The sequence below is a fragment of the Peromyscus maniculatus genome, chromosome 15 (assembly GCF_049852395.1).
Source record: "Peromyscus maniculatus bairdii isolate BWxNUB_F1_BW_parent chromosome 15, HU_Pman_BW_mat_3.1, whole genome shotgun sequence".
Taxonomy (NCBI): Eukaryota; Metazoa; Chordata; class Mammalia; order Rodentia; family Cricetidae; genus Peromyscus; species Peromyscus maniculatus.
Genome location: NC_134866.1, coordinates 43,995,819 through 44,013,098, shown reverse-complemented (window position 1 = coordinate 44,013,098; position 17,280 = coordinate 43,995,819). Strand labels below are relative to the sequence as shown.

Genomic DNA, 17,280 nt, shown 5'->3' with positions numbered 1-17,280 from the left:
GAATTTGACCTCTGAAAGGACAATGTTAACAAGAGTATCACATATGTGTAAATGAGAATCATTTCAGAATCAGCCAGAAGTATCTCTGAAATAGGCAAGTACTGCTATTGTAATGACTCAAAATTACTACTACATACTTAGTTATACATGGAAAACCCTCAGTTATCAAAAGCAGCAATTTCTCCTAGATCTTCCCATGCCCCAAGGAGACTGTAAACGGTTTGAAGACTCGACTCACATCCTGCTGGATGATGATAATGTCCTCTCCGTTTTCCACCTGTAGCTGAGGAACTACGGGGAGGGCATCTTGAGATGCTGACATTGCCATGGCAATTGCTAAAGCTTCCTCTTCTTCAGCTTCCATCTTTTCTTTGCACTTCTGATTGTGACTGACGTCGTCTTTGTATGTATCGTCGTTTTCAGCCTTTTCAGGAGAGAGGACCGCAACCTCCGACTTAAAAGTGACCGTTGTGTCACTTGAAGGCATCGATGCTTCCAGAAGGTCCTCGATGCTGGAGTTGAGCTCTGTGTTGACATCCAGTCTGCACTTGTCCTCCACTGGGGTGAAGACTGTCTCGTCGCTGGGTATAACGGCGGCGTTACCACTGCTGCTGCTGCTGCTGCGGCCGAAGCTGTCGTCACATCTGGAAGCGGCGTTCAGATCGAGTGTCATGCTTTTCTTGGAGGCATCCCCCAGTCTGCTTGTACTCCCTGGGATGGGTCGAGATGGCTTTGGCCTGTGGATGTTGCTGGAGGGTGGGGGTCTTGACTGAGTAAAGACTGGGGAGAGTTTATCCGAGTCCCTGGTCTCCGAGCAGTTCCTCTGGAACTGTAGAGAGAACTTGCGCTGTGTTTGAGGAGATGTGGAAGGTATTTTGCAGGGAACAAATGCCTGAGGTCTATGCTTAGAAACATCTGTTACAGAGCCAGCTGGGACAGATGGGGCAGAGGAACAAGGGGTCGGCACTGCTGGAAACATCTGGGAATGAGACAAGGGAGAGGAGTTCAAACACTGACTGTGGGGTCTGCCTTTTGTTTGAACCGTTGGCTTTGGCTGTTCTGTCGCTGTGGAACTAGGAAGTCCCACGGAAATGCCGGCCAGTCTGTCCGAAATGTCCTCTGAACTGGCACTCAGTCTCGTAGCACATAACCCTTTTCCAGTTTTCTCTAAGTGGACCGTGTGCTCCAGGGAACTGTTCTCAGGAGAGCTGGTCGGGCCCAAGGGCTGCAAGAAGCTGTCCTGTTGCCCATCCAAAGTGTCTTCCACACCCATCTGGATGACCTCAGCGATTTCTACCTCATCTGCAATCGCCAACAAACGCCGGCGCATCCTGGTGAAGTGCGTGGAACCGGAAGCGGTCAGCATTGTCACCAGCTTGGAAAACACAGCGGGCACCGATGTCACCATTCTCGCAGAGCTCAGATAGATCCTTCGAGAGAGCTTGCCAACCATCGAGTGGGAATTATCAATGGACTGCAAAGTGAAGGTCAGAAGGGACAGCAGCTTCTTATACCTGGAAGAAAAACAAAGCAAAACACCCTCAAACCATCGAAAAAATACGGCCATTTGAAAAATGGCAATTTATACCTGCCCTTGTACACAAAAACAATCTTTGCATGAAGAATTTGTAAATGTTTAACTAAAAGTAGCCTGCTCTTCAGGTTTCTGCTGTGGGATGGTCTGTATGTCAAATTGCTCTGATTGGTCAATAAATAAAACACTGATTGGCCAGTGGCCAGGCAGGAAGTAGGTGGGACAAGGAGAGAGGAGAGTTCTGGGAAGCAGAAGGCTGAGTCAGAGAAACTGCCAGCCGCCACCATGACAAGCCGCATGTGAAGACACCGGTAAGCCACAAGCCATGTGGCAAGGTATAGATTTATGGAAATGGATTAATTTAAGATATAAGAACAGTTAGCAAGAAGCCTGCCACAGCCATACAGTTTGTAAGCAATATAAGTCTCTGTGTTTACTTGGTTGGGTCTGAGCAGCTGTGGGACTGGTGGGTGACAAAGATTTGTCCTAACTGTGGGCAAGGCAGGAAAACTCTAGCTACAAATGGCGCCCAACGTGTTGGCAAGAGTTCCTACCTAAAACCTGAGAAAAGATTCTAAAATGGAGCTAAAAACAGCTTCCTAATTGTCTCTCTCAAATGAGCAGCAGCCTGCCGGTTTGAGCTACTGGTGGGTTCCTAGCGTGCAAGCTCGATCTGCAGTATGGTGGGAATGAGGCCTCTGCAAGTGGCACATTAAGCTGGGTGGTGGATTTAGCCTTTGCTAGTACAAAACAAAAAAAGAGGTTTCTGGGCTACACACTGCTTGGATAAAAGCATAGACCCACGATGGCTCCCAGAGCTGGTGGAAAACGTACCACTGCCATGTTGGGAAGCTGAAGTGGGCGGAGCCAGCAGCCACAGCACTGTTTCAGGCTTAGAAGGCTGCAGTTTAAAGCAATAGGCTCAAGGTAATATAAAAAATAAGCCATGTAAAGATGGCTACCACACAGAGAATCTGGATTATGTTCTCTTTGATATTTGTAACTGAAGAAAAACATTTGATTGCAAAAGCTGTTGAGTTATGCCAAAGTGTATATTTTAAAGGTACCTTGACTTCAAAATTTGGATTTAAGGATATGTTGCTTTGGAAAGGAGGCTCTGTTTTTGTTTCTACAGAAAGCCAGAGGCTATGGATTTGTTCCAGATTAAGACATCAGGTCTGACTAGCCAAGACCACCTGAAAGGTCTCTGATGACACCATGGCCCAGATGATCCAACATCCAAAATCATTTCAAGGCAACTGGCTCAGATGAAACAGCCTCACAGACTACTCCATGATCCTAAAATTTTCTTTGTGTCCCCATAAGGCGCCCCCCTCCAGCAGGAAGTAGTAAGAGAAGCTACGCCCAAATTCCCAAATATACCAAGCTGGCTTTGGAGATGTGTAAAAGTTAAAACCTTCCTTTTTAAAAAAAAAGAAAAGGGGAAGTGCTGTGGGATGGTCTGTATGTCAAATTGCTCTGATTGGTCAATAAATAAAACACTGATTGGCCAGTGGCCAGGCAGGAAGTAGGTGGGACAAGGAGAGAGGAGAGTTCTGGGAAGCAAAAGGCTGAGTCAGAGAAACTGCCAGCCGCCACCATGACAAGCTGCATGTGAAGACACCGGTAAGCCACAAGCCATGTGGCAAGGTATAGATTTGTGGAAATGGATTAATTTAAGATATAAGAACAGTTAGCAAGAAGCCTGCCACAGCCATACAGTTTGTAAGCAATATAAGTCTCTGTGTTTACTTGGTTGGGTCTGAGCGGCTGTGGGACTGGTGGGTGACAAAGATTTGTCCTGACTGTGGGAACGGCAGGAAAACTCTAGCTACAGGTTTCTAAAATCAAGTACTGACTGAGGTGCTAGTATGCAACTTGGGGACATGTGAGCAAGCAAGAAGAGGGGAGTACTGATTTTCACAAGAGAAATTACCTGATTTCAACAGGCTCAGCTTGGGAGACGTCAGTACTGACGATGTGAGGATAAAATTCAGCAGGAAATTCCAGCAGCAGTCTGTCTATAAGACACAGGCGGCCCAGGAGTTCCTGCCAGCTGTTTGATTCAGCCTGGTTTCCAAGAATACAACTTAAGACATAATCAACACCACCAATACCAATGGATCCTACGGAAGACAAAAACAAACGGCAGAGAAACAGTGTTACAAAATTCTAAAACAAAACATGGTCAGATGGGGGAAGGCCCATAAAAACGCTCTGGGTTGTTAGTCTTAAGGACTTCTCTTAAATTAACTCCTATTTTTAAAACAGCTGAATGAATCAATTTATAAAATTTACTCCAATATTTTATAACAGTCCCTTGAGAAATCTTAGGTCAAGGAAAACAATAAATTGTGCTCCATTAATTTTAAATTAGAAGTTATTACCAGCTTTAAGTATTTCTCTACCAACTGCCAGCTCTCCTGCTTGGCCTTTGCACAGCTCCAGCAGCGTTGATATGGACAGCTGACTCGTGCGGCTGCCGAGAAAGAAGGGCAACAGTTCAATGGTGAGCAGCAAGTACATGAAATCTCTCGACAGCATTCCTGATGTTTGCAATCGTTCAAGCAATGGCCTCGGGTCAACGGCCCAACTGCAGAGCTCCAGGAAGCGGGCTGCCTGCTACTTGCCATCCAAACCCATCCTCACGCTGGAAAGCAAGATGTGCCCTGCACACTGACACACTCCCTACAAAACTAACTCCTGACGTGGAGAGAGGAATACCAGAGTGAGGACACTCTGGACTGAGCAGCAGCAGCAGCCGCAGAATGAGGGAGACGGAGCTGAGCCGGACACGCTGGGATGTGGAGACGGGAACTGCCAAGGTACCTCTCATGGCTTATTAACTGAAAGTGAGCTTTCCTGTCCACTGGTCTAAACGAGGTATGGCCTGCGCTCACGTCTACCGTCACCACCGTTCACTGTCAGTTTTGAAGACTATTGTGGGAAGACATGAAACTTAAGAATCGTTAAGAACTCTCATAATTACAGTAAAGTTCCATCACATAATGGACCAGGACTCTTTTCTAATCCACCTGAGGCAGAGGCGGGTATAACGTTACATGTTCTCTACAGTCCGTTTACTCCTTACGGTTCTGTATGCCAGTTAGTGTTCTTGTTGACTGGACTCCAGCTTAGAATCCTACAATCACAATCCATCAGATGTGCAGCAGCTCCATGCACTTTGCTGGCCTGGCTTTTACTTGCCACTGGGGTTTCTTTCCCTAGTCCTCTAAGCCCTGTTTTGATTTCAGGTCTCACATTACGACGTGCTAATAGTTGAAGATTCACTAGCATAGATGTATCAACCTGAGGTGTGAGGTATGGCCCGGGTATCTGAAAGTGAGGCCTTACCTATTGGCATCTGCACACTTGACTAGGATGGTGTCCACGACTGGCCGGAGAAGTCTCTGAAGTTTGATTCTTTCTGCCAAACTGTGGCACGGTGTATACACCAGCATGGCTCTCAGCGTTTTCTGGGGAGAAAAAAACCTGAAAGTCAGTTTAACTATCTTCAAAATGCAACCAAGAAAATGTCCTAAGCTGAGACAATCTAAGCAAACAAGTAAGTAATAACAGACATGGATAACCACAGCGTGCTCCCAGAGTGACGTAGGAGAGTTGGAGTCAAGGCTCTAACATCTGCTCCATGTCCAGACATCCTTGGCTACTCCCAACACACTAGATGGTTAGTAATCTAGTTGTGAAGGCTTTCGAGGTCACTGACTTCTGATCCCAATTTATATTCATAGCCACTCATGCTTCTCAAAAGGACCATTTATTTACTAGACCCAACTCTTAGGGTGTGAGTTAGAAAAAAAAAAAAAAGATTGCAAGAGGTAGCTTGGAGACTGAGGTGTAAACAGATCAGGTAAGAAATCATGCCAGTGAGGCGGCTCAGTGGCCAATGGCACTTGTCACCAAACATGATAGACTTGGGTCTGAGCCCCAGAACCCATATTGAAGGAGCTAACTGGTTTCTGCAAGTGGTCCTCCCTTTTCCACACACAGCTATGGACCACACATCCAATCCCTCTCCACTAAATGTTTTCTTTTTCAAGAATTACCCTAAGGCAGGGATTTCTGGGGAGGGTGTGTGAATTTGAGCTCCAGGGGTCATTTGGTAGTCAGGCCTGAAGACATTCTTCATCATGACAGACAATGGAGAAGGTTTGCTACTAGCTAGTATCTAGTGGTCAGACAGCCTCAGTTGGAAACATCCTCCAGTGACAGCACCTCTGGTGTCCCCTCCCCCAGGTAATTATCTGACCCACACACCAGTGCTGAGACTGAGAAACAGTGCTTCAAGGAGATGGGAATCTCCGAGTGGAAAAGGTCAAATGACCTTCTCATCATGCTCTCCTACTCCCGAGAGACAAGTTCTAACAGTCAAAACAACCTATGTCTACGGCATGCATGGTGGTTAGTTCCAATGATCAATCTGACAGAATCTGGAATCGCCTAGGAGATGGGCCTCTGGGCCCAGGCTGGGGACTGTCTTGATTTTTGCTAACTGATGTGCTTAGCATCTTCACTGTGAAGGAGCTGGCTACATGAGTAAATGTGAACCATGTACAAGTGTGCATACACCTGCCTTTCCCAGCTTCCTGCCAGGATGCAATGTGGCCAGCTCCCAGGAGTTTCTGCCATGATGGACTGGAACCTGGAACTGTGAGCCAGAACAAACCCTTTCTTCTTGAGGCTTTTGTCAGGGTGTTTTTTTTTTTTTTTTTTTTAAATCACAGTTACAGGAAAGAAACCAAGGTAACATGGGACCATTTTCTGAAATTTTTCACCATGTTTACTGAAGCCAAGAACATTTTTTATTAAAAATGAATACTCATTAATGTTTCCATACATCAAAACAAACAAACAAAACAACAAAATTCAAAGGACATTTTCTAGTCCTATTTTTACTTGGTTGTTTCTGTTTCATGAGACAGGGTCTCCTGTTGCCCAGGCTAGCCCTGGGCTCCCTGGAGAGCTCAAGATCAACTTAACTCCTGATCCTCTACCTTCCCCCTTTCCAGTGCTGGGTTTCTAGGCATGGCATCACCATACCAGGCCATCAAGAAGTTTTAATTTGGTCATATGTGATGTCTTCATTGAAGAAAATATATGAGGGGCTGGAGAGATGGCTCAGAGGTTAAGAGCACTGACTGCTCTTCCAGAGGTCCCGAGTTCAATTCCCAGCAACCCCATGGTGGCTCTCAACTATCTATAATGAGAACTGGTGCCCTCTTCTGGTATGTAGGTATATACGCCAGCAGAACACTATAGGCATAATAAATAAATAAATCTCAAACAAACAAACAAACCATGAATAGCAAGACATTACTACTACACGGGAGAAAAGTAAACAGTGCATAAGAAATCATGAACAGATTAAAATCAGTAAAATTATATAGAGAGATAAAATGGAATATTGTAATTTCTTAGGACTATAGGATAAAAAAACTTGGATTTTCTAAAGTTAAATTAGGTAAAGTAGATTTCTTGTTTCTTAAAATTAGTACCCACAAAAGCCCCAAGAAAGCCAACTCATAAAGATACGGTTACGGAGTGATGTACTTACTAAAGCAGCAACGTACACTTTGTAGACAGGGTCGGCACAGACCGTGGACAGCACGCTGCAGCAGGCCTCCACCACGTCCCCTGAGATGCTGGTCTGGGCGGACCCGCTGGCCGCTCCCCCACTCAGGCTGCCCCCGCTGCCGCCTCCAGAGTTTCCAGTGCTCTCCCCATTTGCCAACAGCAGGGCCCCACTAACGTCGTGGGACAGACGCCGGAGGGCCATCTCTCTTACATTCCAGTTTCTAGAGAATAAGCAGCCAACCAGTTCCATTCCAAACACCTATATTGAACAAACACAATGCGGTGAGAAATCAACGGACCTATGGCATGGTTAAGGACAGTTTCTGATGATTAAAGAAAAACTGGCCACTTCTCAATTCTTTACTATAATTGATAGATAACTTTGATTGTCGAATGTTTTACAATTGAGAACTTTAATAATATATACACAGTCTTCTGTGAGGGCATGGATACTCAGGTACATGTGTGTACATTGTGGAGGCCAGGGGTTAACCTCAGCTGGTGTTCCCAGGAGCTGTACACTTTGGATTTATTTATTTTTGAAATGGAGTATTCCATCAGGCTCACAAATTAGGCTAGGCCAGCTAGCCACTGAGCCCCAAGGGCCCAGCTGTCTCACCTTCCCAGAGCTGGGATTGCTAGTACAACACACCCAGCTTTCTGCAGGGGGCCGGACATCAAACTCAGGGTCCCATGCAAACACCTGACTGACTGAGCTGTCTATCTGCCCAGGTCCTTGACTGTCGACTTCATGGGATTTAGAAACGTCTGAGAATGTCTACTGAGCATTCTTTTCTCCCTCTCCCTCCTGGTTTTTTTCAAGACAGGGTTCCTCTGTGTATCCCCGGCTATCCTGGAACTTGCTTTGTAGACCAGGCTGGCCTCGAACTCAGAGAGATCTGCCTGCCTCTGCCTCGAGTGCTGGGATGAAAGGCGTGCGTGACACCTAAGGCCTAAGCCCAGCCCAGCTGATGACAGCTTCCGGCATGGCATCTGACAGGCCGGCAGGAACTTGGAGAGCTCTGGGACCCTGACACAGACAGGGCCTTTGCGGAATACTGTTCACAATCCGATGGAAGAGCTAAGGTGTGTCTGTGAACCCTGTGGATTTTATCAGCCTGCTAAGGAGCAGGGGGTTGTCATGAAGGGCGGGTTACAAAGCAGAAAAGCAGCACATTCTACGATGGAGACAGTGAATGAGTTAACCTCTCACAAATTGAGAGCTGACCAAATGCTGACCACTGGCTTCACTACCATCTCACTCTCTCCTGGGAGCACTGGCTATCGATCCTACCTTTAAAAATAACATAGCAAGCACCCAGCAACCAAGACAATAATCTGTAAGTTGGCCAACCCAAACCTTTGTTTACCAAAGACAAGAAACTGTTCTGAGGAGGTAAAGGCAACTGAAACACCACACCCACGACCATTCTGAACCCTTACCTGTCCTCTCGGCAAGCGCCCGATATAGACCAGTACACACAAAGGGGAAATAGGTTAAATGGCAGCCAACAGAATCAGCTGCTGTGACTCAGGACTGGGGATTACACATGGGCAAAGCCAGCACTGAAGAGCCGAACTTCGCTTCCTCGCACAGCCTTTCACATTTGTTAGCTTCGGGAGAGACACATCCAGGTCGGTGAAAAACACAAAGAAACTTCCAAGTGTAAGCTGTGCAGCAGACACACAGAAAGGAACTAACACGAAGAGCCGGATTAAAGTCTCCAGCATGTGAGGAGTCACACAGCGAAGCGTGTTCCGAAGTCAGAAACAACCGAGGGAAAGGGACAGACACCAGAGACGAATGAGGTGATGACTACTTACCTGGATCCACGGCTCAGCCAAATCTTTGTAAGTGGGAGGGATCTGCTGGGTTCCGTAGTGCGTAAGGTTAAAGTTGCTCTCTTGGGTCCTTCTCTGGGACCCAGGCTGCTGTGGGGAGACTGGCTGAGACACAGCTCGCAGGGAGGCAGGGGGGTCCACTGGGCTGGACAACTCGTGGCTAAAATGAAAGATCACAAAATTTGCTGCAAAATATTAACAGATATAAGTCACACTCTGTACTTAGTTGGAGACAAAGCTTCACTGTAGCTCAGGCTAGCCTTGAACTCATGATCCTCCTGCCTCCGCCTCCCAAAAGATGGGATCACAGGTGTGTGCCACCACGAGAGGCTAGAGAATGTCATTTTAATTTTTCGTTAGATAAATATTGTATATTGTATAAATACACAAATCAGTAATTCAAAATTATTACCTGTAGAAGTCATGGGATCTCCACTTAGATCTACAAAGGGGACATATTAAAGGCTCTCTATTTCTTCTACATTCTTCTGCCCCTGAAAAATATACAGAAAAACAATTACAAAAATGTAAATGTTACCCTTAAGCATATCTAAGTTCTGAGTATTCCTCACAGCTAGTGTAGACTGCTCTGGAGGGAGCCTCGTACAATTTGACAGGGTATCAATCTTAAAGCTGGCCAATGCGGCAGAGTAAACTATCCCGATGCTCGTACCCACACAAATGCTACCCTGTCACTCACGACAACACTGTTTGCTCAGCATCCTTCAAAGCATTCTGCCCCACCTGATTCTGTGGCTAGTCTTTCAGATACACCCTCTGGAAAGGCCGGCCAGGTCTTCCGCCTCCGTCCCGCCTCACGGCTTTGGGCTGGGAGTTTTTAAGTCTGAACGCCTTCCGTTTCCACCCGCATCACCCTATACACACTGGACTTCCACATCTCCACAGATCCTAAATCCCGATGGGTTGGAAACTTCACATGCAGGGAGCTTAAGCAGGACTTTCTTCTGCTCTCCCTACTCTCTGCACAAGCCACGCTGCAGTAATAAATAGAACACAGCCGGGCTGAGCGAGCGCGGGGACAGAGGAGCCACCTACAGATGGACATGCAGTGGTGGTGCAGCTTGTTCCTGCAGCCATCTTCACACACGGTCAGGCTCTCCTCATCCAGCATGCCCAACAAGCAGATGGGACACATTTGCTCCTCTTCATCCTTTATGCTGCGAGAGAGGGAAGCAGAACACTGAGCACCCAAGTCTACGACTCCTCCAGACCACGCACATATCAAGCAGAGATGCTTGTCTGACGGCATCACTGGATAACCGCAGGGCAGTAACTTCTAGTGATACTCAGTAATCTAGAAGCAGATCCACAGAACCGGCCGGACTCACAGACTGTGCTGGGAGTTAGGCTGTTCTTACTGTGAATGCAATTTAATGCGGGAACTACAACCCATACATATGTATATGGGGGAAAAGTACCAGGTAATGGATTTCACGACGGCATCACCACACAGATATGCCATTATATTTTGTTCCAATTCATCTCTCTCCTACCTTCCTCCTCTGCACCCAGAGCATTTTTTATCAAGCATTTTTCAGAATGTTAGTGGGTTGACTGGGCATGTTTGCTAGTCTGTCCCTCTTTATGCATTTTATCTGTACACTGAGGTTCTGGGTTCATCTCTGCACTTTCAGTTTTTGGAAGTGTTTTGTGTATTTTCAATTTGCTTTAATTTTTTTTTTATTTTGAATTTTTATTGCAAGTGTATGAGTGTTTTGCTTGTATGTACGTATATGTGCCACATGCATGCCTCGTGCCTGTGAAGGCCAGAAGATGCTGGATCCCCTGGAACTGGAGTTATGGATGGTTGTGAGTTGCCATGTGGATGCTGGGAACTGAACCTGGGTCCTCTGGAATAGCAACCGAGCCACCTCTCCAGCCCTTATCTCTATTTTCCATTCTTTGGAAATACCATTTGAAATTTTTATAAAATTAGATCCCTAGATGAATATCCTTTAGGGTTTTTTTTTTAAATTGATTTTAGTTTTTCCATAAAAACATGTGATTACATGAACAAAAACTTAAACATGATATATTACAATATGAGAAACTTTTGTGCCCACGCTGCTGATTATACCAATACACCTGGAAACCTCAAATTCTAGTTCATAGTAAGAAAGTATCTTTGATCATCTTAGAAACTTCTGATTTAAGCTTTAAACATTTGTTCTCTTTCTTCAATATAAAGCAGAAAAAAGTAAGTTTGGTTTTAGAAGTTCAATAAAGAAAAATCAACCTTCCTTTTCTTCCTTCCTTCCTTCCTTCCTTCCTTCCTTCCTTCCTTCCTTCCTTCCTTCCTTCCTTCCTTCCTTCCTTCCTTCCTTCCTTCCTTCCTTTCACTTATTTAGAAGAGACAAAGATTAACAGAAAGAAAGCTGAGTTAAGAGTCAAGACACCCAAATTCTGGTTATACTATTACCCCTCCTGGTTTCATCCATTCTAAGTAAGCCAGAAGACCTTTAGTTTCACAAAAATAACTTCAAACGCTCTAGGATTCTAAAGTCAATCCACTGAATCCAAACTTAAAAAAAGTTCAAATATTTGTGCTTTTCACAGACAGAAACAAACAAACAAACAAACAAACAAACAAACAAACAAACAAAAACCCCAAACCCTGTTCGCCCAGTGGCCACTGCACCCTGTGCTCCGTGTTCTGAGGTTGTCAGACCCTAGAGCCTGGTGGGACGAAGGTGACACTGGACAGCCAGTGTTTCTCAAACCAGGGTGCCCAGGACCAGGGACGCCCTTTCTGCTTTCTGCAGTACCCGAACCACCTCGTTTTCGCACCCACAGGTAGTGCCTCGGAGTAGAAGGAAACGGAGGGTACAGAGAGGATGATGTCTCCATGTAATCCCAGAGACTTGGAAGCACCCACGGTTATTATTTTAGGCTGCATTTCGTGTCCTTCAGAGTTTAGCGTTGCCATCTTTCCAGCAACTGGGCAATGCAGTTTGTGAAGCATTGCGGACTCTAAGTAGTAACTGTGAGTGAGTGATAGTTCCTGTGCCTCCTCCTACGGCTGAGCAGCCTACTGAATGAGAACATGCTTACCTTCTCCCAGGTAAAGATTCTCTGAAAACATCTATGCATGAAGTACTGATGTTACACAACATAAAAATCACATACTTGAAAGTCATTTGGAAAGCCACCTTGCCTTGTATATAATTTATTTATAGAAGAATCACAGATGTTTCCTTCTACTTCACACTGCCCTAGCCTCGTTGTCTGCGAACAGTGATAAAATCTACCTGGCCAGGTTTTTGTAAGAAGAGGACGGACCGGTGCTATCAGGTGCTTGGCTAAGGTAACGTCTGCCACAGCAGCCGCTCCTTACTTGACACCTGCCACCTGCTTCTCACAAGAAGGGACATCACGTTAACGTGTCATTTCCAATGTACAGTATGGACAGCAAAATGTCTTCAAGTGACCTTTAATAACCCTTACCTTTGCTTGACCGTGAGGAACCAAGACTCAATAATTACATCGTCGTAAAGCAGTTTAGTAAGTAAAATAAAAAATTACTCCTAAATGAAGACGCACCACTCGAGCGATGCTTAGTTTCGTGCCAAGTACTAACCTGTTTTCTGAACTAGATGTAGACGTGCTAGATGATGACAATGTATGAGAATTTGACATGCGTGAAACAAACTTCTGGATGGTGTTACGAGATGGAGCTTTGATTCTTGAGCTACGCCTACTGTGATATTTCTGGAACAAACTCTCAACCTAACATTGGAAAAAGATAGTGTCAATGATATTGATGCCATAATTATGCATATGAAAGGGTGGATCATTCATCTTAATTTGCAGAAAGCTGATTTAAGGGCTTTAAACACAAGAATGCAATTTACTAAGGACAATGCTTTTTACAGCAGGCCAGTGTTTACTTAAATCTTTTATAGTTTAGAAACAAATAAACAAAAAAAACCCCAAACCACTTATCACCTCAATAAATCCCCAAAGAATTTTCAAGGCATCAGATAATTCTTAAGTAGCTTCAGATGTCCAACACAGCCACCGTCTATTTAGATTCAGTGATCTTGGAAAAATTTCACGATGTATCATACAAGTTTATTGCCAATTTTATACTGTAGCTATATATTAAAAAAATTACCTCAAAATTCTTTAAAGTTTTTCTCCATAACATGGGGTCAGAGGGTTCCAGCTGGAACACTCGGAGCATGACAAAGAGCAGGTGAATACAGAATGTCCCACGCCCACAGCTGCAGTTCTGGAGAACAGGAAGAAAGCCCATGGGTTAATCCACCTGGGAGGGTCCATCAGAACATCTATGCCTATCCTGCTTGGGCATTTCTAAGTCTATTTTATTAACATTTCTATTAATATTTTTCATTATCCTCACATATAAAGATACAGATATTTCTACACAATCTATTTTCAATGAACTTATTCAACAGATTAAATTTATCTTGTTCAAGGTACTGTTACAGTAAAAACATCACACATAGCCTGGATGCATTTTAAACTCACTTTATAAAATTGAGAGCCAGGCACATACATGCCTGTAATTTAAGTACTTGCAGACAGGATGATGACTGTGAAGTCAGGGCAAGCCTAGGCTACAAAGGGGACTGAAACAAGCTGGATGGCACCGTGTGACCCTGAAGCAAAATGAAAACAAAGCCGGGTGGTGGTTGCACACCCCTTTAATCTCAGCACTGGGGGAGGAAGAGGCAGGTGGATCTCTGAGTTTGAGGCCAGCCTGGTCTACAAAATGAGTTCCAGGGCAGCCGGGACTACACAGAGCAACCCTGTCTTGCAAAAACAAAACCAAACCAAAAAACACCCAAGGAAAGACTAAAAGAAGCCTATGTCTGGGAATGAGGTAATACTTATTTAATGAACATGAAGCTCTGCATGCAGTTTCCAACCACAGAAAAAGAAACAACATCATTGAATAGTACAGACTTGAAATGGGACCATATACTAATGGGACGTAAAACAGCGCCAAACACTACCTGAGGCCCGATGAACACGCGGTACTTGTTGTCCGGACTGTCTCCTCCAATCAGGAAGGAGTTGGGTCCTATCTGCTGCAGGAGGTACAGCCTGGCCCTCATCACTTTGTTCACACGGCGGTTCGTCTCCTCTGGGCTATATGGAGAGAAGCCATCTGGTGACGGGGCTCTTCGGGGTGGTGTAATTCTGCCGCTCTGAAACTTTACAACATTGTTTTTTATTAGGTTTATTTCTCACTTCCTGATAAGAAATTAATATTCAAAAAAGGTCATAGCAGAAAGTCATGTGGCAGACGATATTCTGGGGGTGGGGGGAAACTTCATGTATGAAGTATACTAAAAAGCAAAATGCTGGTATCTGACACATTCATTTTAGAAGGACTTCTAAACTCACAGTCATTCCTAGAAGTGATGACAGATCTTTGCCTGAGAGACATTCATATGGTCATTTTACAAACTACTCCATAAACTTGCGTCTTCTAAAGTACTATGCAAACCCAAATTAAGGGTATTAAAAGTGACCACCATAAGCAGGAAAATGCTGTTTCTAGCATGAGTGCAAACACGCAATCTCCTGGCTTCTACTGAAGGCTCTGGCGGGGGCTCTCTAGGACGGGATTCAAAAACACAGTCATGGACTCCTCCCAGCTACACTCTGCACTCTTCCTCCTTTAAAACGCCCTACCGGAGGCCGACCAAATCCTGCTGTGGTCAGTCACAAGCAGCATGCTCGCCACGCTACTCATTTCCCCCAGAACTTGGTCCTGCCATCAATATCCAGCAGGAATTATGATTGGTGGAGACACCCGGACTGAATAAGTGGTAGCCAGACCATGAAGCATCCCAGAACCCTTTGGTGGTGTGTAAAGTGTGCCGCTGCTGTGGCAAACAGTTTAACAGTCTCTGAAAATGTTAAACTTTCCACCCAGGCATCCCACCCGTAAGTATGAAATCAAGAGAAAGGAGGCTATTACCTAGATACGAACTTTTATGTGAATGTTCACACCAGTATTATTCCTAACAGCCCACAGGAAGATGCAGCCCATCTGATGAACGGATCAACAAAACGTGGTGCAGGGGCACACAGAAGGACAGTCAACAATTGAAAACGGAGCACCAGTGCGTGCTGTGACAGGACCCAAGTCGAAGGTGCCTGCCATGAAAGACTATCCATAAAAGGCAAACACATAGGCAAAATAGGCCAGCGGTTGCCTAGGGCTAATGAAGAGACTGCTGTGAACAGACACTGGAGATAAACAACAGTTTATTGGAGCAAAGAACAAGCCCATGAGTTGGGCAGCACTCAAACCTGGAGTTTCAGAGAGTTGATTTAGCAATGCCCACAGCCAGCTTTCCTAGGCTCAACACAAAGCAAGGTGAAGCAATGGCTGGACTAGCTACCATGAGTCTTTGCCATACTGGGGTGTGTGCGACAGGCACACCCTGGTTATGTAACAAACGGGCTGTCTGTCTGTGATCGACTAAAGCTGTCTGATTTCCAAGTCTAGAAACAACTCCAGGCCAACGGTGTCAGCTCGGCCTTACTGTGCTCTAAAAGTGGGGTGGTCTGGGGGAGGCAGGATGGGACGAGGCGATTCTGTTGATATATATTCACGGTCCTCCTTTGCTTTGAGGCCTCATGAAACCAAGATGCAAATGGGGGCCTAAGAAGAGCTCGCAGGCCAGCAGCTTCTGCTCCAACTCAGCAGCCATGCAGCCATGCAGCCATGCAGCCATGCAGGGAGGTAGATGCCAACAGCCCCATTGGCGTGAGCTTTGCAGATGAGGCAGTGCATGGGCCAGGAAGCAAGCTTGGTTTGAGCAGAGGCCATCAGGAGCGGGGACAAGCTCCTGCTCCCAACTTCCAAATGTCTGAGCTAGTAAGTTACAGTGTTGGTAATGCAGTGTGCTTTGGTTGGGGTTCACAGCTTTCACAACTGCACTCTCTGCCCTTCATCCGCTCGCTTACTCTTCAAACTCAGGAAGGGTTTCAATGAGCATTGATTTCCACCACTAGCAGTTGTGACTGTCCTTCTGCACATCCCTCTGATGTCTGATTTAATATAAAAAGCCTCACCTGCTCTGCTGTGACATGTGGTGATTTAAGCACACATATAAAAGGAATCTGGCGACCAGGGGAAGGAGTATTTTAGAGCCTTTCTGCTGTGGGATGTTCTGTATGGCAAATGTGTTGCTCTGATTGATCAATAAATAAAACACTGATTGGCCAGTGGCTAGGCAGGAAGTATAGGCGGGACTAACAGAGAGGAGAAAAGAAAGAACAGGAAGGCAGAAGGAGTCACTGTCAGCCGCCGCCAGGACAAGCAGCATGTGAAGATGCTGGTAAGCCACGAGCCATGTGGCAAGGTATAGATTTATGGAAATGGATTAATTTAAGCTATAAGAACAGTTAGCAAGAAGCCTGCCACGGCCATACAGTTTGTAAGCAATATAAGTCTCTGTGTTTACTTGGTTGGGTCTGAGTGGCTGTGGGACTGTGGGCCAAGCAGGAAAACTCTAGCTACACCTTTCAATAAAACTATGCCTATTTTCTATGATCGCATGGTCCCAAATATAAGCCCAAAGCTCAAACAACAGATTGTTTCTCTATTTTGTGTGCAAGTGTTTACCTCCAAGTGTGTATGTGCACTGTGTGTGTTCAATGCCCACAAAACCGGAAGAGGGCATCAGATTCCCCACACTGGCATTCCATGCAGCTGTGAGCCACCTGCGGGTGCTGGGCATGGAGCCTGGGTCCCCTGGAAGGGCACCCAGTGCTCCTAACTGCTGAGCCACCTCTCCAGCCTCATGGAAGCAGCTGGGATGTGAACTTCAAAGAACGGTCTTGGCTTTCTCTGAAGGGCACAGTAAATCCATAGGGTACGCTTTACACCCTGAGTGGAGCTTGTGAGTGATTTTAGTTCAGCATATACTATTTGGAAAATACTGGTTTACTGAGTCATACAGATATACTTAATTATATAATGTAAAAAAAACCAAAAAACATTTTATATCGTCAGTCTGAGAAAAGTCTAAATTCCAAGAAGCAGGAAGGCATAGTAGAAATCGTTTTCCAAAACTTCCATTTTTGCTTTGGAACCTCCAACCTCATCAGTGGTCAAAAACGCGCTCTTTCCCTTGATGAGACAGTTCGTTTGGTTCACTTTGGGGAAAAGGTCTGCTGAGTACACGTCTGAACAGCCACGCGCTGCTGGCCATTCTTCCAATTAATAATTTTGCTCCATAAAAACAGGATGACTGGTCCAGCTTGTGACGCCAACAACAAACAGCACACAGGCTTTCCCTTCG

At 45.4% G+C, this 17,280-nt stretch overlaps 1 protein-coding gene across 1 annotated transcript in view; it reads right to left on the bottom strand.

Moving 5' to 3' along the window:
- The window catches only part of Map3k1 (mitogen-activated protein kinase kinase kinase 1), a 66,951-nt gene that overhangs the window by 9,081 nt on the left and 40,590 nt on the right, over window positions 1-17,280 (bottom strand). The window contains exons 4-14 of the mRNA XM_076551894.1: window positions 13,972-14,172; window positions 13,107-13,223; window positions 12,570-12,718; window positions 10,028-10,149; window positions 9,384-9,465; window positions 8,954-9,131; window positions 7,110-7,388; window positions 4,889-5,010; window positions 3,922-4,013; window positions 3,471-3,660; window positions 239-1,514 (exon numbers count right to left, since the gene is read on the bottom strand). Of these exons, the coding sequence (XP_076408009.1) occupies window positions 239-1,514; window positions 3,471-3,660; window positions 3,922-4,013; window positions 4,889-5,010; window positions 7,110-7,388; window positions 8,954-9,131; window positions 9,384-9,465; window positions 10,028-10,149; window positions 12,570-12,718; window positions 13,107-13,223; window positions 13,972-14,172 (2,808 nt within the window). The remainder of the gene's footprint in view (window positions 1-238; window positions 1,515-3,470; window positions 3,661-3,921; window positions 4,014-4,888; window positions 5,011-7,109; window positions 7,389-8,953; window positions 9,132-9,383; window positions 9,466-10,027; window positions 10,150-12,569; window positions 12,719-13,106; window positions 13,224-13,971; window positions 14,173-17,280) is intronic.